The sequence below is a fragment of the Rhinolophus ferrumequinum genome, chromosome 9, assembly GCF_004115265.2.
Source record: "Rhinolophus ferrumequinum isolate MPI-CBG mRhiFer1 chromosome 9, mRhiFer1_v1.p, whole genome shotgun sequence".
NCBI classification, from domain to species: domain Eukaryota; kingdom Metazoa; phylum Chordata; class Mammalia; order Chiroptera; family Rhinolophidae; genus Rhinolophus; species Rhinolophus ferrumequinum.
Window position 1 is genome coordinate 48,693,239 of NC_046292.1, and position 23,301 is coordinate 48,716,539.

Below are 23,301 nucleotides of genomic sequence, written 5' to 3' on the forward strand. Positions count from 1 at the left end.
CATAGCCATTTGGGAGCAGAATATCCTAACAATTATGCTGTACAAGTGCTAGAGTAGAGATGCACAGATAGATATTAATACAGACTAGCTATATGAGACAATGGAGCAACGAACACATCTCAGAAAGGGGGCAAGGAATGAAGAAAACTCACTGTCTCCTTTTGCTCTTCTGAGACCCAATTTTCAATGTGGATGTTGGTGGCAGGGGGTGATTACCCACACCAAGAAAAAGACACCAGCAGGGTGTCCAAAATTTCAGCTCAATTCTAACACTTCTACTCAGAGAGAGCATCAGGTTCCAGAGGTTAAGTGTTCACTCTATAAGACGGCTCTCCCTTCAGAGGCCAATCCTAAGTCATGGTTGTTACCTGTACTTTTGACTGATTGGCTATAAATTATGGGTTTCCATGACCTCCTCCTTGGGTTCAATTAATTTGCTGGAATGGCTTACAGAACTCAGAGAAACATTTTACTTATTAGATCACCAGTTTAGTGTAAAAGCTTAGTTCAAGAACAGCCAGGTGGAAGATATGCACAGGACAAGCTTTGGGGTAGGGGATCAGAGCCTCCGTGCCCTCTCCTGGGACACCACTCTGCTCACATCTGCACGTGTTCATCAACCCAGAAGCCCTTGGATTTTTATGTAGGCTTCATCACATAGTCGTGATTGATTAAATCATTGGACTTCGGTGATTAATTCAACCTCCAGCCTTCTCCCCTCCCGGAGGTCCTAGGGGTGGGACTGAAAGTTTCAGTCCTCTAATCCCATGGTTAGTTTTCCTGGCAAACAGCCAGCCCATCCTGAGGTGAAGTCCAAAAGTCACCTCATTCACATAACAAGAGATACCTTTATCAATCTCAACACTTCCCAGGGTTTGGGGAGCTTGTGCAGGAATCCAGGATGAAGACCAAATATATCTTTCTTATGGTCAATTATAATATCACCCTGGCTTAATAAATGACACCAGAGTCAAACCCACGTATCATTTGACCCAATTCTTTGGTTAAAAAGGGTATAGAAATGTATATTGGAAAGAATCCAAGGACAAACTATCTCAACTCAAACGACACCATCTGGGAAAGATGGGTATTGTGCCCTGAGGTAGAGCAAAAGACAAACCACATGACTTAGCGAGTGGACCTGCTGACTTCCCAAACTAAGGAAACACTGTCCTCCATACCCATGTCTACCATACTATTATGCTTTGTTTTCTTTATAGCATTTACAACCATCTGAAGTTATTTATTTATTGTCCATCCCTCCCCAGAAGGACCATGTCTGCCTTGTACATTGCTGTCTTTTCTCAGGCCTATAACAGTGCCTTGTTTCAGAGTGGGTGCTTAATAAATATTTGTTGAATGAATGATTATTAACAATATAAAACCCCATAAACTATACTTGAGAGCCAATCTTTCTTCCATCTCCAAAATCTCTATAAGGTTTCTAATCTCAGAGGAACCTCATGGATCTTTTACTCATTCTTTTTTTTTTTTTTTTTTTCCATTCATTTCAGTGGGGAAAGACTAAGGGGTAGGGGGCAGGATACAGAGAGTCCCTGTTTCAATTCTGTCATCTCCCTCTCAGAGCAGGAACTGGAAGCCAGATCTCCAGGATCCCAGAGATTTTCAGCATTACGCTTTTACCTCTGGTCAAACCTCTCTGTGGGGAAGCAGTTTGGGATTATTGCCATGAATGAATTTTCAAAGCGCCTAGAAGAAAGGAAAGCAGTGCGAAGCTGCTTCTAGAATTCAGATTAGCTGAGCATCACAGTTCTCCTTCTCACTCTGTGGGAGGGAAGGCAGAGACTTTGGAACTGATTCTTAGGGCAAAACTGTGACATTCTGCTGTAGCTATGGCCAGAGGAGATCTACCCGCCCTCAGCTAGGACATGAGCTCTCCATCATGCTGGCTGTGATTTTGCTCAGTGAAGTCCGTCATTAGAAATTAGGACTGGTTGCAGCCCACAGCCATTAATTATATAAAGGTGGGTCACTGTCAAATGGATAAAAAGTTCATGTTCCTGTGCAGCTTTCCCATCTATAGGGACCAGATAGCACATTGAGGTGACGACCAATATAAGTACATAAATAAATGGTTATTTATTTTTAACAAATTGATAAGCAAGCATTTGAAGATGTTAGTTTCTGAGATCAATTAAGAGAAATATTTTCCCACCGAACTTTAAAGAAACAGCATTTTTTTTTTCATGAATACACCCAACACACACATACACATGCTTATTATTAGACACAAAAGGTTTCAAAAGCCAAAACTCTTGGGGTAGAATTCCTTGGAGCCTGCAGGGAAGGTGGGTAAGGATGAAGAAAGAGGAACCTACCGACTCTATTTAGGAACTGCTCAGAAGTCTTCACCTGCCAGAGGTTTGAATCCTATAGAAGGGACTTTTTGTCAGGAGAGAGATGAAAACTGTGAGATTCTTACATCCACTCAACAAATATATGTTGTATGCCTTCTGGCATGAGACTCAGTTCTAAGCCCTGGAAGTACAAAAATGAATAAGGCTTAGTCCCTACTTCAAGGTCATGGTCTAGTGGAGTGAAAGAGGTAAGTAAACAGAGGAGTACAGTCCAGTGTGGTAGGTTCTGAGATCCATAGAGGGTCTGCGGGGACGTGGAGGAGAGGTCCCTGGGCACAGATTGCAAGATGCAATTCAAAGAGGTCACGCTTTAGAATTCTTCGAATGAGGTTTCACATTTTGAAGCCTCTGTTTTCTCCTCTTTAAAATAGGGCAAAGAAATTTAGCCCAGCAGAGTTGTGGGAATTCAATGTTGTAGAAGATACTCAATGAGTAATTTTAAGAAAGAAAAGCAGCATTGAGATAGCAGGGCACTCTTCCCAAATGGTGGTGAGCCACTCTGCTGACCTGTGAGTTTCAACGTTTTTGTAGAGCTTGCGATCATTTCAGTGGTGCTGTTTGTTAGAATAAGCCAAAGAGACTCACTGAGAGAAGGACTGAACTGAAAAAGAAAAGATTTGGAAGTGAATTATTCCTTGAATGTTGCTTCATGAATCTTGGTTACAGAAATTGGGGTGTGCACAGATAATGGGGGATCAGAAAACTACCACCCTGGGGACAATTACAGGCAATTCTGTAACCACCTGGCTTAGATTGAATTCTTGGAAGTAGAACTTCTCTTAGTTTAATAAAAGGTTTCGTGTACACCTGTGGTTCTGTTCTTTATCCCTGGTTTTTCCTCCCAGGCTTATGAATAAGGCTCCAGTTGTATTTCTCCCTCCAAGACTGGCAAGCAGCCTCACTGGCTCTGATTGGAGGCTGGGAGGTGCAGCCTGGGGAAGCTGTAGCTTCCTTCTGCCATCTGCTGGCACTCCCCTGCACCGGTTCAGGGCTGGCTTTACATGGATTTTAGGGAATGGAAACCACCAGGACAGAAAGTGTGGGCCAGAGAGCGTTTCTGCTTTTAGTAAAGAGAACGAGATGAGAAGATGGCAAACAGATGTTGGTTAAGGAGCGCTTTCCCATTATGGGGGTTTGTGTAAAGATATCACTATCTCAAACCTCAAAGCCAGTGATTTCTCTATACAAGTTTGTTTTGTTTGGGGAGAACACAGCAGTGTATTTTATTTTATTTTATTTTACTTTATTGTCTCTTATTTTATTTTATATCTTTAGATCATTGCCTCACTGGGTAATTGAATAGACAGGTGCAATTACTGTGATAAAGCACCGTAGGGCAGGAATGTAGGAGAGCACAGAGGAAGAGCATGAATCTAAGCAGAAGTGGGCAAGGAGGTGATGTGAGCTGCGTTTTGAAGATGGTGACTTATTGGAGACAGTGGTAAGAAGGGCACTCCACCTGCAATTTCCTGTGAAATGTTTTCCTATCCCTTCTCTCTTCCTGTCTCCCTACCCTCCTCTCAGTTCCCACTGGCATGAGTTTCTGCTCTCCCCTTCTGATGAGTGACAGGGATCACCACTCTTCTCACTCCCAGCCTCACCCACTACCAGCACTGCCTCTGAGGAGCAGAGAACTCTAGATACAAAGCAGGGGAAAGTTGTTAAAATAACAGGTCTTAGACAACAAGCAATTGATCAGTCCAGGGTGATCAACCGAGGCAGGGAGACACCGTCAGAATCCTGGACATCAGAGAGCAGAACTGGGACAGAAGGTGGGGGTGGGGCGGCTCTGATCCTAGAAAACAAACCGCTGTCAATACTGTGTCAGTCTACATGCTGGATGTGAACCACCCCTTTCAGGCAGGTAGTGTCAAATGTTCAGAAACTCAGGAGCAACATCCTCTCTTAATCTACCTAAAATTCTGAGTAACCTCATCTAGATCCTGAAGTAGCTGTAAGCTCAAGGATAGAAACTGCAACATTATTTCAAATCACAAATATGATGGGCAACAGTGGATAAAATGCTTTAGAAAGTATGGTACAGCCTCTGGATAAAGAAGTGAGTAGCCCATGGAAAATGATAATTTTGGAAACTGTGCAGTCCATGAAAAATCCGTGTGAAAAGAAATCAAGATCCAAACCCGTAGGAAAAATATTCAGAAGGAAAAATACTAAACTTCTAATAAAGCTGGTATTTTTCTCTCCAGGGTCTGTTTTCTATATCATCCTTATGTTACTTTTATAGTAGTTTTCTAATATAAAGAAGCCTAAAGATGAAATGTGTGTCCTGATTAAGGCAGAGGCAAAAGTTACCCTAAAGAAATATGGACCCCATTTCTGATATGTCAGATTCCATTTTATCCCTAATTGTCCTTCAGTTTGTGTGGCATATTCATTTTGCTGGAGTCTGTCCTCAATCTCCCCCTTGCCCACACCCCTCCTCCCACCCTGGATCTGTGGGACGCATTGTGATGTCTACCCGCTAATTTTGCTGTGACTGGGGCTGGTGTCTGGTTGGTGATTCATGTTTGTTCCTAAGTTGTACATCTGTGTTGGTTGCTTTGAAACAGTGCCCCAGGGAATATGAAAGGCCATTTGTCTCACTGAGACTGCTTCTTTGCACCAGAGAATTCTTCTCTGGCTTCTTCTGAATTCCAACAAGCCCTTCTTTAAGTTTAGGCAGGGTAAAGAAGATAGGGAAAAAATTTTTAAAAAAGGAGCAGCATGGAGAGAGTTGTGGTGTGTGGGTCTAGTCCCTGCTTACCTGACAGGACCACACTTTCCTGATATTAACACTGGGGACAGAATGCCCTGTGACGTCCACTTTAGGGGCAATGCCTTGTGGACTTACTTCCTGCCCACTCGGAATGCCTCTGGCAGAAAAGAGGGCAGAGTGAGCCCTAGTGGAAACCTTGAATGGAAAAAGTTCTCTGAGTTTCGTAAGCATGCTCCTTTGGCACATCTTGTAAGATTTTAGCACAGGTACACACAGCAGTGATATTCATAATATTTAATGACTGGTCCCTCCTGGGCACTGACCCATTTAATGGTCACAGGCCTTAGTGCTGCAGTTAGAGGACCCCTGCTGTTCCAGACACCAACCCTGTAGTTCCTGGACCACCTGGACGTCCAGCAGGTTCTGGAGGGCCTGAGGCAGTAGCTGGCTGCTGACTGTTACAAAACTATTCCAATGTTTTCATGTCCATAAAGGCTTTATGGACACAAACCAAATGACTAACACTGTGAGGGCACATGAAGTTTCAAAGCTCATGCCCCCTCTTAAGCTTTATGTAGTCCTGTCTTCACCTAAGATTCCACCCTCTTTGTCCTCAAGAAAAGTTCAGAGCCAGCCTCAGGTCCTACTAGTTCTACAGGATTCGAATGGCACAAAGGAGCCCTTATCCACAAAGCAGCTCTTTATGTTGCTCAACAACTCATATAGATCTCACCCAAGGAAAGTGTGCAAGTCAGCTTTCATTATGTTTTCACTTGCTACAATGTATTTGGCTCACAGCAGAGCCCTGCCTCCGGGCAGGCTGGCAAACTGGCTGGTGTGTGTGAGTGATGGCCCACCTGCCTGCATGCCTGGCAGTCTGCAAAAGGCAGCCCCCCTCCCAAGACCCTTAGCCTACTGTGAAAATCCATCTGCAGTGCCTTGGAGGCCCCCGTACATAGTGGATTGTTATGGCTCTTCCTTGTCCTTTAAACCAGAGACTCTCACCTGCTGCATCTTACCAGACACCTGGAGCTTGTGGGTTGGCTACAGCAGCTTCTGGGAATGGTCTCCAGGGAAGCACGATAGCCCTGCATTCTGTCATTTCTCCTTTCAATGAAAAGGTTTCTTGTTTCAACGAAACATACAGCTTCAGGGTAATTTGCTGCCTTCCCTGTATTCATACAGGTAACAGCCAAGGTTGCTCATAATCTGACCGACTCTACATACAAAGCACAGACTTTCTGTGAGTCCAGAGACTGAAGGAAAATTGCACCCCCTCACCCAGCAAGCTGTTCTGGAACTCTGTGATTAGGGAAGCCTGAGGTTGTAGAGAAATGAGTTGGAGGTCTTCGGTGTCCCAATTTTCGCTCTTCAAATGACAAGCCTGTGACCTTGAGCAAGGCGTTTAAAATCGCGCTAAGCCTCATTTTCCTCAAAAGTAGAGTGGGGTCTACTTTCACAGGGCTGTTATGAGGGGTAAATGACTATCAAAAAGCAATTTGTAAACTACAGAAATATAAGCAAAATCCACCCAAAGAGAGCAAGTTGTAAGAACTAGCCAAAAAAAAAAAAAAATAGAAGCATGCATATAGAAATAAATTATGGCACTGGATGAGTACGAGGTGTGATAAAAAAAAAATACAGTGGATGTTTAAATTAAAAAACATATATTACAGTAGAAGACACATTGCCATGAATCCCTCTCAAAATATTCCTTCTTGCTTCGAAAACACTTATCCCATCGTTCTTGCCACTTTCTAAAGCAGTTCTGGAAGTCCTCTTTCGTGAGTGTCTTCAGTTGCGCTGTCGTGGCAGCCTTGATGTCCTGAGTCGATTCAAAACATTTTCCTTTTATGGTCATTTTGACTTTGGGGACGAGCCAGAAGTCGCACGGTGCCAGATCCAGTGAATAAGGTGGATGAGGACACATCATAATGTTTTTATTTGACAGAAATTGCCATACCAGAAACAATGTGTGACACGGAGCATTGTCATGATGGAGGATGAAGTAAAGACACTCATGAAACGGGACTTCCAGGACTGCTTCAGAAAGTTGCAAGAATGATGGGATAAGTGTGTTCGAAGCAAGAGGGAATATTTTGAGGGGACCTCATGGCAATGTGTCTTTCACTGTAATAATTTTTTTTTTTCATTTAAACATTCACCGTATCTTTTGATCACACCTCGTATAAAGGAAGCCCACTATTGTGGTCTGACTTGAAGTAGAGAGCATCCCTAGCTCCATACCTTCTCTAACACCTCTCTGAAGAGCTTTAGTTGGAGAGCAGTGAGTGGTCTGGAGAAATGCTAGGCAAGAATGTTACTGTCAATTTGTGGCTTAGGGAGTTGTGCATGCAGGGAAAATGAAGAGGGGATGCTGGAGAGCATGGGAAGGGTAATGTCACCAAGCCAGTGTCACTAGGGTAATACCCGAATGGGGGAAGAGGAAACGAGAGACAAAATCTCTGCTGCTCCCGCCTGTGTGTTCATTGATCAAAGCTTGTTCAAGTAATTCTGGGCTTGAGGGTACCTTCTCCGATTGATAGAGACTGCTCAGAAAGCTTCATGGTACCCCTCTGTGGCAGCCAGTGGCTGTCGCCTCCTCCGAAGATGAAACTCTGCAGCCCTGGAGGATAATTTGTCATTATCAGATTAATTCATTCTCTGTGCTGAAACTTGCATATGGATATTACATCTCAGGTTGGGCCTCCCATCTATTCAGCCAGTGGATGTTTTCACTAAAGCACTGTGTTCCTGAAACATTTAGAAACATGCATATTGTGTCTTTAACAAGACTGTGGTATTTATTGATGACAGGAAGAAGTCTCCCAGCTAGGTAAACACATTCAGTGGCAGTGGTTAGAGCCGTGTTAGTGCTGTCTCTGGTGATGCTTATCATCAAATTATTTTATGGTTGGCTCTTACTCTGAATTAGTCAAAGTTGCTCATGCACTGAAAGGCCATGGGAATTTGCTCTGGGGTTCCAATCCTGGCTCCACTCTTTGCTAATGACTGAACTTCGGTGGGACTGTTTTCCTTTACACAAAATGGGAAGAATAATGACTGCAACTCAGAGCTGTTGGGGAGATTAAAACTTTCCATAAAGTGTGAAGTTTTATGTGAAGTGCCTGGCACACATTGGTTCTCATTGTATGTATGTCAGATGCCCTCCTCCGTGGTTCTCACGTGACCTGAGTTTTCTGTTTTCTCTTTTAAGCTTTGATGTGGAAAATGGCCCTTCCCCAGGTCGGAGCCCACTGGACCCCCAGGCCAGTTCTTCCTCTGGGTTGGTGCTTCACGCCACCTTTCCCGGGCACAGCCAGCGCCGAGAGTCCTTTCTCTACAGATCAGACAGTGACTATGATTTGTCACCAAAGGCGATGTCGAGAAATTCTTCACTTCCAAGCGAGCAGTGAGTACAAGCTCTGTCTGGCTTCCAGTCTCACACTTACCTCATCTTTAACCCTGTCTCAGCAGCAGCAGCAGCAGCAACGATTCCCCTTTAGCCTGCGGGAAGGAGGAAGGAGAAAAATGAACATGAGCAGAGGTGACAAAGGTGACCATCTTAAGGGCATTCATGCTCTATAGCTAGGGTCTCCAAAGGTATTAAAAAACCTCAGGCCCGTTGTTCAGTTTACCTCTGTTATTGATACTTTTTAAAAAAATTTCACTGGGCTTCATTTCCTGAACTGCTGAATCCCTTTTGGGCCGGGAACCTTAACACTTTTTGCAAATCACGCTGAATTTTCCACAGCACGTGCAGTTTGCATGAAGCTACAGAAGAGACAAAAAAATGGTGGTTGATGACATGCATCCTCTCTCAGTGGCCTTTGCTTGGTGACATTCAATCGTCTGTCGTTCAGCCTCCTGTCTGTGTCTTTTCTCTAGACCCTTAACACAATGCTTACTTGTTGCCAGGCTCCTTGGTGAGACATATTCCACCGCCTTATTAAGCACAGTTGATGTTTCTTTTTTGCTGCTATTAATTGTAGATCTCTCGTTTTTATTTAAAGAACAACGACAGGGTTGTGTTACTTGTTTATTAAATTTTTGAAACCAAATAAAATTGGATGCTGAAATGCATGCCTTAAAAAGTTTCTGGGCACACATACAATTGTTTTTAACATCATATGTTATAAAAATATTAGTAACTCCCTAAACGCTCCAGCCTGGAAAATTCCACCGGGCTTTCTTCTGCTATTGGAAAAGAAGCTAAAAAGGGTCACCCCATTGGAAACGGGCAGGGGGGCATTTTAAAGTTCCCACCAAGAAAATATTTCCCAGGGCATTCCTGCCAGCCATTTTTAATAGGCGTATCCCTGCCCTATAATATCTCAATCATTGAGTGGGCCAAAATTCATTTATTCACTCATTTGGTAAATATTTACTGACTCTCTCCTATGTGACAGGCAGTGTACCAGTCCCCCAGGGATACAAGGTTAACAAAACAGTGGAAAATTCACAGATGAGTTAAAAACAGATATTCTCAAGAAGGTTCCATGCTCTCGGAGAGGTTACAGTTAAATAAGAAAGATAAGAGGAACATCTATTAATGACAACATCTAGTAATGACTCTATTACTAGTGGAAGGAAACATTTAATGAGTGCTTACGAAGAGGCCAGCTGCATTTACAGATGTTATCTTTTTTAATCTTCACAACAGTCCTGTCCGGTCAGTACAGTTATTATCTCCACTGTAGAGATGACGAAACTGAGACTCTGAGAGACTGAGAAATCGACCCCTGTCCCATGACTGTATGTCACGCTATATCCCAACATGCAGCTACGGCTGACTGTATTCAAAACTGTGGGACTCTATCTGCCTATGTTCTTCAATCTGCAAAGCAGAATCTCCTACCAGGTAGAAGACGGATGAGTGCACAGTTCAGGTACCTGGAGGAGAGGTGACCACTGTGCTGTGGATCATATAGAACCAAGTAAGTTTCTGACCAAGGTTCGGATGGGGGCTGTGACGGTGAATATACCTGGAGTTCTCTCTTCCACTAAGAGAAACACCTTTGGGGACTTCATATGGGGGAAAAGCACAGGAAATGGCATGAGATCAAAGTAATTCGAGCTTCATTCACATAATGTCTCATAGATGAAAGACTAGCTTTGGAAGGCAGCTAGCAGTTCCTCAAACTCATGCCACAAAGCCTGATAGGCCTCAGGGTCATTCCAGAGGCTTCCCAGAAAGTTCAAATCAAATTTCAGATTAAACCCTGGTGGTTCTGTACTTAGAATCAAAAGGTTATAGAAATGTTGAACTTGAATAGACTTTAACGATCACAGTCCAACTCAGCCTATAGCTGTAGAAACAGAAATCTAGTTCTGAATGAGTCTGCAGCCACGGTCCTGAATACCAATGGTTCAATTTTACCGACCAGCAAAAATTTCCCCTAACTTTAGAACCAAAATAGTGTTGCCAGCTTTAGATTTAGGCAAGTAAAGATTGTACAGGTAAGTTATCTAGTATCATTCTCAATCTTTTAATGAGAATGACTTTTTAAAATAAAAAAAGTAGGAAGGCACCCTTTTATAACAAACAACACCTCTTCTCAAGATAAACAGCTGGCAACATCATGTCACCCTCTCAAAGATACTAGGAACAGGATCCATTCAACTCTATAAGCGAGTGAAAATAGCACCGAATTTGGTTTAACAAATATTTCAACATTATAGTAAAACTTCTATATATTTGTCAGTTGAGGTGTTTATATTCCCCAGCACAACAAGAAGTGGAGTTTGAATAATATCCAGATTCTTCTGGTATTTCCTTTTATCAGGACCATGTTGAAACATCCACTATCACACAGGTGGTATCTCGTGCTAAACTGGAGGTAATGCTCTCAAAGTGATTTCACCCGAATATTCCTCTTCAGGGTGAATTGAAATAAATGGAGGGACAGCAGCCCCCGAACCTCTGACTGCTTCCCCTGCCTTCCATACATAGAGCCAAGAAAAGGTGGACAATGACAGGAGTGATGTCTTGACACAAAGGCCATTGCTTCGGGGCTGCAGGATGTCCCCTGCTCAGGAGCCCCTCATACCCAGCCCAGACCAGTCATGAATTTATAGAAGAGGTGGACAACTTGACATAATTTCTTTGCCTTAAATCCTAGTGGGAGAGACAACACTAGCTTTTTAAAATGTCTCATCTGAACTCTTTCAGAAGAGTAAGAGGAAACTCAGGCGGAGAGAGTGAGTACAAAGAGTAAACATGTGAATGGAAACTTAAAAGTGGCTTTAACTTTTACCAATAGAAGAGAGATTGACATAAGGCTTTCTAGTAAAGAACACAGGATCACTGTTGGCTCCCAACTGGAAATTTCAGATGCTTTCCTAGATGTGGCAATAATTTGTTGGTTTCTGTTCTGTTCCTGTGTTGTAGTCATCTCTAACGTAATGCCTTTGTATCTGTGGTACAGATTTCCCAAAGGGAACAGAAAGTACTGAAAACTGGTGAGGCCAGTGATGTTGCCCCAAACTGTGGTGGGAACCACCCTAGACAGAATCCAGTTTTGATTTCCACCTGCAAAGCCACAGGGAAGGAAGAGCCATGTCTCTTTCTTTGGGTCATCTCATTTGCAAAGCTTTATAAAGACAAGGAGCTCTTTAAAGACACCATTTGTGTGAGGACGAAGAAGTGTCTAGGGAGTAGTCAAGGGAAATGAGACCTAACAACCAAGAAGAAAAGCAGAAATAACAGCCCACTTAAATTTAAGACCTATTGATTGATAGACTAACAAAAATCATAATGTGGTGTCTAAGACGTGAGTGAGACTTAACTGCTATCACACTTACTAGCACCATGACTTGAAGACATTGAATCTCTTTTACAGTGTGTAAATTATCTGTAAAAAAAAATACATATTTATTGAGCATTTCCTATCTGCTACGTACTATTTAAAGTACTTTACACATTTTAACTCATTTAATCCCCATTATCCCAATGTGGTTGGTACTGTAATTTTCTTGTCTTAAAGATAAGGACATTGGAGCACAGAGGTTAAGTAACTTGCCCAATAAATGGGGGACCAAGGCTTAAATCCAGGGAGTTTAAGTGATTAAACCGTGTGGCTATCTAGTATATAAACAGACACTAAATGAGGATGAAAAATAAAAATAATGATATTAATTTCTGTTCTGCCTCCCTTTCCAACTGTTATGAGGATCATATTCATTCTTTTTAAAACAATCATTTACCTTTAGGCACTTTGTTAACAAATAGGACACCTCCTTTGTCTTCAAGGGAGCTAAAAGAATAGGAAGTCAGGGCGGCTGGTTTGCTCAGTGGTTAGAGAGCAGCACCCATAACACCCAGGTCACCGGATCAATTCCAAACATGGGCCAGTGAGCTGCGCCCTCCACAACTAGATTGAAAACAATGACTCCACAACTAGATTGAAAAAAGCAACTTGAATTGGAGCTGTTGGGTCCTGGAAAAACTCACTGTTCCCCAATATTCCCCAATAAAAATTAAAAAAAAAAAAAAAGAAGAATAGGAAGTCAATAGGCAGTTTTAATACCTGCAGGTAAGGGTAGTCATAGAAAGGTGTACCCAGGACTTTGAGAGGTCCAGCCAGGCGGGGCAAGCAGCCTACTTTGAGGACTTACAGCTAAGTTAGAGGAGTTAGCCAAGCAGAAGGGTGTGCAGGAGAAAGGGCCACGTGCTAGCTAACTCACTCTCTCGTTGGCAGGAGCAGGGTGGGGAGCCACAGCCCAATATGGCTGCAACAGCGAATGGGAGAGGATGAGGAAGTGGTGGAAGGCAAGGCTAGAGAAGTAAGCAGAGGCCTCATCATGAAAGGCCTGTGCTAAGGAGGTGGCCTCTGTGATGCAGGCAAGCAGTTGGGAGCTGCTCGAAGCTTTTAAGCAGGACAGTACAGCATCAGAAGAATATTTTTGAAAGATAGCTCTGATTTTGGTATGAAGAGTAGTTGGGAGGGTGGACAGGCCTAAAGACTAGTGTCCAAGAGCCAAATGAGAGGCTACTTTGTAATCCACATAATAATAGAAGATGGACATCTACCTTAGAGCAGTTCCAGTGTCAGGTTAATAAATGTTTGCAAGTTAGGATCAACAGGGGTTGGTGGTTGATTGTAGGATGAGAGACAGAGAGGTTTCAGAATTGACCAACAAGATAGGTGGTTGCACCATCCCCTAGAGTCGAGAACATTCTCTTATTACATGAAATAATGTGTATGAAAGTGCTTTGTAAATGGTAAAGTACAATATATATGGTTCTCTTGATTGCAACGAGGGCAGACATGACTATCCTATGGAAGTTCTCACCAACTGGGAAGATAGACCTGCAATTCTTTAATTATAATAATGATGATGCCTACTACTAATAAGAATAACTATAACTAAATAATTAAAGTGCTTTTTAGGTGCCAAGCACTGTTGTAAGAGTTGTACATGTATGATAACTCATTTACTTCTCACAACACCCCACTTTACAGATGAAGAAAGTGAGGCATAGAGAGCTAGCATGATGTCTCATAGTGTGTGGCTCAAAATCTGTGCTCTGAACTACAATAGTGTATGTGTCTCTACAAAGCAGACTAAAATCAGTGTTACAAGAAAAATATAAGTAAAATACTGTGTGTAGGTATGAAACAAAGAAAGGTGCAATGAATAAAATCCAAAATGCAGTAGGAAGTAGCATGTATGCTTTCTAGAAAATCATTTCATTATTCAGAGTAGGCCTACACTCAATTCTAAGACGCACACTATTCTCACCTCCAATTATTTGATCAAAATGTAATGTGCTAGTTTTGTCACTAGATGGTGCTTGTGACACGGTTCTGAAACCTGGCCTGGCCTCTTCCCTTAAGAGGCATTGCCCACTTGAGTGGTTTGAATCCATCACTTTTTCATAACCAACCAAGTGTTTGGTTATTTCCATGTCATTTTATTCTTAATTATTAATATATCAAATTATGATTTTAAATTTTAGAATAGTTTCATAAATAATCTGGCTGTACTCAAATAGGAGTTTTTTGTTTTGTCTTGTTTTTTCCTCTACTTACCTATGAATTATCTCTAGCAGCTATTGACATACAACATTAGCTTTTGCAGTTCAAATCCTTTAAGGGAGCCAATGTTGGGGATCTGCGAGTCCATCTCTTGCTTCTGACTGTTCTGCTCTGTTAAACTTCAAAAGTTCGGTAATGATAAAGTCATGTTGACATGGTGCTCTCTTAATATTTGTTTATCTTCCTTTAATCATTACTTTGTACAACTTTAGTAACCCCCTATTATGCAACACTATATCAACTTTTGGTACTATATATGTATTAGATTTGCTTATATTATTTAGGGTTTGTTGAGTATTTAGACGCCAGAAAGCCAAGAGCCATAGATGATCTACTTAATTCTAACTCCATTACCTTATATCCAGTTCACCCTAATGTCTTATGAACAATGTGAACTTCACAGCAGAAATCTGAACAAATAACTACATATTCCATCCCTCTAAAGTTCATCTGAAGAAAATAGGTTGGGAAGAGGCGGTTCTCAATACAGTTCACCACCCTGCATGTATCACAGCTGCTCCTCTCTTCACCCTTTATTCTGTCTCTCCTTTTGGCTCCTCTCCAAGAATCCTGAGGTTCTTCCTTTGGTTCTATATATATATATATATATATATATATATATATATATATATATATATATATATATCTCACACCACCTCAGGAAGCCACCCTCTGCCATTGCTATAACAGGCCCCACTATTGCAGGTAACTCCTAAATGTGCAGCTCTGATTCCCATATTTCAGCCTTTCCACTTGAAGTCTGTACCAGGATATCAACAAGTATCTTAAAACACAACCTGTGGGAAAGTGATACATCTCCTCCCGCAACCTCTCCTTACTTTCTTGTTTCTTCTACTCATGACTTCACTATTTTCCCGGATACCTATTTTTTAAAACTAAAAATAATATTTCTCTGTGACCACTTATCCAATGCAATGGCCAGTTCCTGGCAAGACGTTTAGGGTCTCTTCAAATTGTCTTTTCCTAGTTCTTCCCTGCCTCACCTATTTCCTTCTCATCTGAATGACTGGCAATAGCTCCTTATTTTCCCAGCTTTTGCTCTCTAACTCATCCCTTCGTGTCATTTACTTTCTACAACATTTTTCTGTTTGCCTATCTCACTGAAAACCTGAACTGGCTCTTTTCTTGCTACTGAGAACTCCACAACCATTGTCGATACTGTCCATAATATGGGCATGGGGAAGCTTCTAGTCTTATCTTCTATAAATGTCTATAGTTAATGCGATCAGATCTACCCAAGCCGGCACCAGGCATCTCCGTGGGTGAATATGTTTAGTAGTTTCCCATTTCAAAGCCTTTGTTCTAGCAATTTCTCTCATTGGTAGCTAGCATCTACCATGCGTGCCATTTAAACCCTGCCCTTAAAAATTCATGTCACATGCCACCGATTCAATCAAGCCTTTCCTACTTCCTCTAATCTGTGGTTATCACCTCTCCTCTGCACCCCCATTTAGTATCCATTGTTTGCATTTCTCATTCTATGTTTATACTATCTATTGCACTATTTTGAATATTTTTCTGTCTCCCCTACTGGGTTTCAATTTGGGATTATGGATTCTGTATAATTCAATCTGTCTACTATGCAGAGTCATTGTAAAATAGGAAATATAGTGGTTAAAAGCATAAATTTTTGGAATCAAACAGTCTTATTTCTTCCACTTGATAGTACTCTGCTAGTTGAGCAGTTGTTTGACTCCTCTGAGCTTTGATATCGTCCATAAAATGGGAATTGTAAGAGTACCTGCTTCAAGTCTTGTTCCAAGACTTAAAAGTGATAATGCATATAAAGCGCTTAGCACAGGGCCTGACGTCCAGTAATCATGTAAAGCATGCTTACGCTCGTCAGTGTGCTTTTTAAAAGTCACTGTGCAAAAGTGGATGCACAAGAAGTTTAGCAGATTGGATTGAAGGGGGACTTCTAGCTCAAGACAAAAGTAGGAAGGGAAATATATTAAATAAGACCCCAGAGTAAAAGCCTGTGTTAGAGGAGAGACCCACGTTGACATAAGTGTTCGACTCTGGGTCCCCAGGCCTCACACAATGCTTGGTACATGGCAGAGGCTTAATAATTAAGGGTTGCATTCACATAATTAACTAGTAAGGCGCCATATTTGTATGGTGATCATGAGCACAAAGTGATAGATCAGACAGTAAAGTAAGCTCATTGTCAAACAACTTCTGTGTGACTCACACTGTGAGAGCAAATTGGCCAGATTTGGTGTCTGCAGCTCAGGCCGACGTGTCGTCTAATGACTTTCATGGAGAGTTTGCTGCATGTGGGCTTAAGTCGATTTATCATCGAAGCATGTGCCAGAGAGAGAGAGAAAGCATTTCTGAAAACACAATTTTGACTGTTTCTAAGTAAAGATTTACATAACACTAGGTACAGCTTAATCGGATCTTTGGACAAAATGAGCAACAATGATATGGTAATAGTAGATTCAGTCCGCACACTCCCCATTAAAAGCTTTTCCCTGGGTACTTTAAGAAAAAAGTTCTATTAAAAACAAAAAGTAATGGGATTCCCAGACAGAAATCTGTGTTTAAATGGCATTAAGGCTGTGGTTCAAATCAACAAAAGCCAGGAAATCCAAAGTTAACCTTTATCCAGACTGTTATACCATTTTTTCCAACTCTGTGTGTGCCTGTGAGCAGCCCTCCCTTTGAATTTCCTGGCTCTGGCAACCCAAATCCACAAGTTGCTTTGAATTACAATACTCTGGGTCTACTATTTAATGGGAGTATACCCTGAGGATATATGCTTACGTGCTAATGCTTTTATGTGTAGTCACTGTAAATCTAGATGCCATGAACCTAAGTTGTTTTTTCTTTTTTTTTTTTCTTTCGAGTTCCTGAGATTCCCATTTATGCTTAAATCAGTCCTGCCTTATGTTTAGGTAGAAGAACTTGTATAACATTTGCATTGCTAACACTGATAAAGGTTAATATTACAGTTTATATGTCACCTTTGTGATTCGAATGCATTTTTAAATGTTTCTTTTTCTCTCTTCACCAGACATGGCGATGACTTGATTGTAACGCCTTTTGCCCAGGTATGTATGTATTGTGCTAGCCCTGGCTCACTCTCACTCTGTCCCTGGTTCTACTTTTTAAGTGTGGCTTCTGAACCTGCCCATTCATCTCCTTTCATTCCTAACCATTTAAACATTTTCCTTACAGGTTCTCGCCAGCTTGCGAAGTGTGAGAAACAACTTCACTGTACTGACAAACCTGCATGGAACATCCAATAAGTAAGCATGGACTTTTTTATGGAATTCTGAATCCTTTCAATAAAGGCAAAACCACTGAACAGCATCAAAACAAACAAACAAACAAGAATGTAAAACAAAAAAAAAAACAACAAAAAGAAAACAAAAAAAAAACCTGTTGCCTGGAAATTTGCCATCCAAGCTAAGTTAGGCTACACAATGAAATTTGAAAATATGATGGCGTACCATTATATTTTAGAATTAGTAAGATGTTAAAAATTAGTCTGGATCTTATTGATATTTGTACCCTTAATACTTAGTATACAATAGGAATTCAACAAATGAAAGAATGAGATGAGGATTTTGTTGACTTTCATGTTTACTTTTTTGGAAAGTATGAATACTTCTCAGTAATAGCTATAAATTCTATTTAAATTCTTTTGGAATAGCTATTAATGGATTCAGGGATTCAAACTTGAGATTAAAAGTACCAAAAACTTCAAGTCCCAGTTGCCTATTTTATGATAAGATATAAACAGAGTCACGCAATTTGAGGACTATGTGTGGGATGAGCTTCTCCTCTTCTGCCAACTGCCTACATAACACTAGTCATTTCAATGAACATTTCTGAACCCTTGGTCTCTTCATGTGTAAAACGAAGTGTTTGAACTTGATATTCCCGAAGCAACTTTCTCCTTAGAAATCATTTCAATCTATGAGTCTAAGTGTTATGCAGTTCACTGTCCAACATTTTAAAAGACCACCACAGGGCTTTTAGAAGGTCATAGAATCTGTGATCCTGGAATGGTAGGGCTGAAGGAGACCCTTGAAACCATTGATTCAACCTCTTTGTTTTACAGGAGGAGAAATCCAGGCCCTCTAGCAACTTGCTAACAACTACACCATAGGGTATAGATACACCAGGGCCAATTCCTAAATCGCCCAAGTTTTCCAGCCAGTATTGTCTACACAGCACCCTGTTTCTCTAGTCTTAGCAAAATTATTCATTGACTCTCTATTTTGATTTTATCCAAATTTTCAAAGGGTGGAATTGTTAAAAATGGAAGTAAACTCTGCTTTGAAAGCTTACTTTTCCTCTCTCTGTTCTATAGCTTGTTGCTGAGCCTCCTGTGAGAGCTCCGCATACCCTAATGGAGTCTCTCCCGTCATTGGTCTCTCCTCTAAACTGTTGCCCAAACTGCCACCCGAGGGATTTTACCACATGCTGTTTGACCTTGCCATTCTCCAGCTTGAAGCATTTCCGTGGTTCACTCTTACCATTAAGATAAAGTTTAAATGCGAACGATTGGTACCCAAGACCTCATGATCCAACTTAAGTTAGGTTGATTGACAGATGGGTTTATATTTGATACAATATCCACGAAAGCTGGAGGCTTACCCAGCCTCTTTTGCAGTAGTACTCTCTGTTTACTCATTTATTAAGTAATTTACCCAACAAGTGTTCAGTTAGTACATGCTGTTCATCCATCCATATATGTATGTCTTTAACAAATATTTATTGAGCACCCGCCAGGCACTGGTGATATAACAGTGACCAAAACAGACAACTTCTCTGCCCTTTCAGGGCTCCCACTCTAACAGGAAGCACCAAGGCCTTCAGTGAGGAACCCTCAGAGCAGGTCTCTGGCCCCAGGAGATCACAGGTCCAACAACTGTGTTCTGCGTGTTCCCGGCATGTTCTGCTCTCCATCCTGATCATGGACTTACTGTTCTGTCTTCCTGACATGTCTCTCTCCACCTGCCATAACTTGCCTGATGAAATCCTGCGTGTCTTTTCTAACTCATCTCTAGTATCACCTTCACCAGGATGCTTTCCCTGACCCCACCGAGGCTGGCTGAGCTCCCCTCGGTGGCCCTCGAAAACCCTGCCAACCTTATCACACCGTTTATGGATCTCTGTCCCCCCTTAGACAATGTGCCCCTGGAGGCTCCTTGAGAATTACATTTGCTTTTCCTTGAATTTCTTCTAAGAATTAGAAGAATCCCTGATGCCTAGTCAGTGCTCCATAAATATTTATCATACATATAAATTTCTCAATGAGTAATTATTGTAGAAAGACCACCAATTATTTAGAAAATTACTTTTTGGAGTGTTCCCTTCCCTGTCCTTACCTTCTTTTCTTTACAGAGTATGGCCACTAGGACCATACTTACTGGTTTCATAACTCAATTCTACCACTTGAAAATTATATGACTTAGGCAAATTAATTAACCTCTCTATATCTTGGTTTCCCATTCAGTAAAATAGGGTTGTTCTGAGGATTAAATATGTTAATATTTGTAAAGCATTTATAACAACATCTAGCACATGGTAGATGCTCAATAAATGTGAGCTATTACATTGATAGTTACATTTCTTTCACTGAATCCAGAAACTATGTAACACTTTGGGGATTTCACATCCATTATCTCAGTTTCAATCACCATAAATGATATTCATGACAGATATTGTTTCCCCCACTCTCTGGGTAAGGAAACACAGCTTAGGGAGATTAAATGACTTGTATAAGAATCTTCCGCTTCTGGGGACCAGCAGAGTCCTATTTGAAACCTGGTATCCTGAATCTCATTACAGTGCTCTTTCCATTCACTACTCCTGTTAAATCTCTGGGACTATGGGAAGACATTTCTGAAGGCTGTGGAACAGAGAGTCATTTAGGAAGAACTTATGGAATAGATGAAGGTCAGAGAGCCTGACGGCAGAGACGTGAGCTATGAGAGTGTTTCCAGGAATTTAAATGGAGGAGGGGAGGTCGGTACGAAGGTAATGAAGGTTGGAATTGGGAAGGAAGGGATTTTACTAAGAACATTTTTCAAAGGCTTCTTACAAAGCAGGACTCAAGATCACGACCTGAAATAGCTCCAGGGGCAAGCGTTGTGGGGGAGGGGGAATTGGAGGCACGTTTCAGTTACTGGTTTGTTACCCTGGGCCTTGGAAGTTCATCCTCTGGTAGTCGTCTTGGGGACTTTCACCCTAACCCTGCTGATTAATAAGCTATGTATCTGAAGCTACTTTTTTTTCTGCAAATGAGGTCTTTCCAGAGCCTTAAGTGTTTTGATCCACATAAACCTTCGGGAACTGAGTATCCTCTGACCATAATTGCCATATTCAGAGCTGACCCAGAGCCCAGTCTCACATGCTGGCTGAAGACCATCTCCCAAATCATGGCCCTTTGTGTCATCTTTGGTCCAGACCAAACCACACTCACCAAATAGATCTCCACCAGTAAGATAGTTGTTGCATCTAATGAGCTTTCTCAAATCCATACCCATATTTGTACAGAGTTGAGCCTCTTATTGATTTCAAGTACTTCCTTGAAACCAACACCAACGAATAGAAGTTCAAGGCAGGGCACATCCACCACTAGAGCTTCACCAGTGTTGAGATTGCCTCGGTCCAGCCCAGGGTGAGAACTGAATGATGGGTTTCAGCTATAGATGGAGCAGCCCGTCAGGGGCAGAGTGGAAAAGTGGAAAATTGAATGCACTCCCTTCTATTCCTAGATAGGCAATACCTTCAAGCAGATAAAGAAAACTGAAGACAAGAATATCTGCCAGGAATGGATATACTCTACGGAGAGCATTTTTCTCCCCACATATTCACTTAACAGCTGAAACTGAGATGTATGGAACTCAAAAGTTTCTTTCCTGGATCTCTGTCTTGGGTTCCGGGGTGCTGCTCCTTGCCTTGAGTGTAACATTTAAGCAGTAATTACGTCCTTAGAGTGGTTTTCATGAGACATCTGGATAGTGTGGTTTAGGATATGAAAAGGAACTCCCACATAGAACTACGTTTCTCATAAGTCAAGATTTCCTTTATCTTTTGGCTCTTTGCTCTGCATGAAAGCAGTCCATTGTCTGCCTGAGCTTTACCACCCAAAGGCTGAAAATCTCGGAGTTCCTGTTGAGGTGATTTCCTTGCACTTCCATGAAATGTTCCATTGAGGAATGCTTGATTGGGCCTGTTATTTCTTGGCTTCAAATTAAACCCTATATTTCCTTTGTCCCAGGAGTTAATTTTGAAAATATGGCTTTCATTTAGAGTTGTTAATTTAGATAAGCATCCCTAAAGCATTTACTGGCTTCAAAGAGACTGGTGGCGAAATCACATGGGTGCGTGGGAGTGCCTGCCATTCAGCAGTCTGATAACCAGGGGACAGAGCTGGGAGCAAAGCGATATCCTCCGTCATTCAGCTGGGTCATCAATATCACAGATATCACCAGTGGCTAGCAGGAAATCACATAACATCTCTGTATTAACATGACTCCAGGGCATAACTCAATCAACATGTATGCAATCTTTGAGAAAGAATTAATGGCCACTTAATTTTTTTTTTCAGTGTATATCTGAGGTGTCTTTCATTGCTTTATGTATTTTGGCATGGGATTTAAATTAGCTGAAAAATAATAAAATTTTGAACATTCAGAGTGGGAAAGAACCTAGCCAAATTTTCTCAAGAATAAGTGAGGAAATATATGTAAAACCCCTCACACAGGACCTGGCACATTGTAAATTGGCAGTAACTGTGAGTTGTGGCCTGCTCTCCCCAAGGGAGGAAGAAATGGAGAGGTTGGGTGGGTTGCCCAGGGCTATACAGTTGGAAGAAGCCGGAGCCAGGATTAGCATTCCTGACTTCATATTCATAGTACAGTTCTTTCTCCACTGTGCTATTCGGGGCTGGAAAATATTCACTACTGCGGCCTGATTATTTTCCCTAGTAATGTCACAGTCTCCGGCAATCCAGGCATATAACTTCTCATGATTGTTCCATAAGTTAGGGACCACTGGAAACTGGGCAACCAATGCCATTTTCTTCTGGCACTCACCATTTTTTCATTGGCACTCTCATGCCCTCTAAGCCCTAATGCAGCTTCCAGAAGTCATTTAAAATGTATCAAGTTCATTCATTTAAAATGTCGTCAGCTTCTTTGTACCAGTTCTAAGTGATAAACCAAATAAACAGAGTCCAGTGCTTTTCCAAAGCTTATATACACAGATGCTTGTCTGAATTAACATCTCTAAAGAAAAGCTATATTTTCAAAGTTAACTCCTGGGACAAAGGAATTTATATAATTTTGGTACTTTTCAGAAAGTCATCGGGAGAATTGGGTGCTATGAGTAGCGATGATATTAAGAGCTAGGCCATTAAGGAAGCAGATATTTCCAACTTTTCGGGTCTCTTGGTTCAATGTCTCCTTTTACTGAAGCCTTCTTTGGAACTCAGGAAGATAGGGAAAATAAAATTGTTAAAAACATGTTATTAATCTTATGAATACCTAATGGATACCTATATCATACCAAATATTTAGCTGATTCCAAGATTACAAAGATAAACGAAGTGCAATCTTTGTTAACTATCTTACAGGTGACTTGAGAAGACAGACAGGAAAGTGGAATTTCAGTCTAGCATAAGCCATCCATGACGGGACAAGCACAGGAAACTACCAGTAGTGCAGACAAGAACCACACACAGGAGGGAAGACTTTCCTGAGGAGGTGATGCCTAAGCTGAGCCCTAGAGCATGTGAAGGAGTTTGCCACTTAAAGAAGAGGAGGGAAAGTGTTCAGCTGAGCAAAACATACGCAAGAGCTCGGCCACATGAGTGTATGCTGTGCGTGAGGAATAGCCAGTAATATGTAGAACCCAGATACTATAGGTAAAAGGAAACCAGATACAACATTCATATGGTATTTGGCTCATCAAATCATTTTCACATCCATGGTGCATTCAATCAACAGTTCACCTACATTTATAGAGTTTCCACAATTTGTGAGGCAAGTTGGTGGGTCCTGTAGAGGTTACTTAGAAAGGGATCAGAACTGAATCCCACCATGAACGGGCCACAGATTAGTGGTTGGGATAATACGTGCTCAGATGAGGTTATCGTGAGGAAATAACCCTAAAGGTACAAATA

The 23,301-nt window shown here is 41.5% G+C and overlaps 1 protein-coding gene across 7 annotated transcripts in view; it reads left to right on the forward strand.

Annotated features, from left to right (window-relative positions):
- The window catches only part of PDE4B (phosphodiesterase 4B), a 483,376-nt gene that overhangs the window by 357,025 nt on the left and 103,050 nt on the right, over window positions 1–23,301 (forward strand). For all 7 annotated transcript variants that reach the window (XM_033114619.1, XM_033114617.1, XM_033114616.1 and 4 more), the window contains 3 exons: window positions 8,312–8,506; window positions 17,173–17,209; window positions 17,337–17,407. In XM_033114619.1, the coding sequence (XP_032970510.1) occupies window positions 8,312–8,506; window positions 17,173–17,209; window positions 17,337–17,407 (303 nt within the window). The remainder of the gene's footprint in view (window positions 1–8,311; window positions 8,507–17,172; window positions 17,210–17,336; window positions 17,408–23,301) is intronic.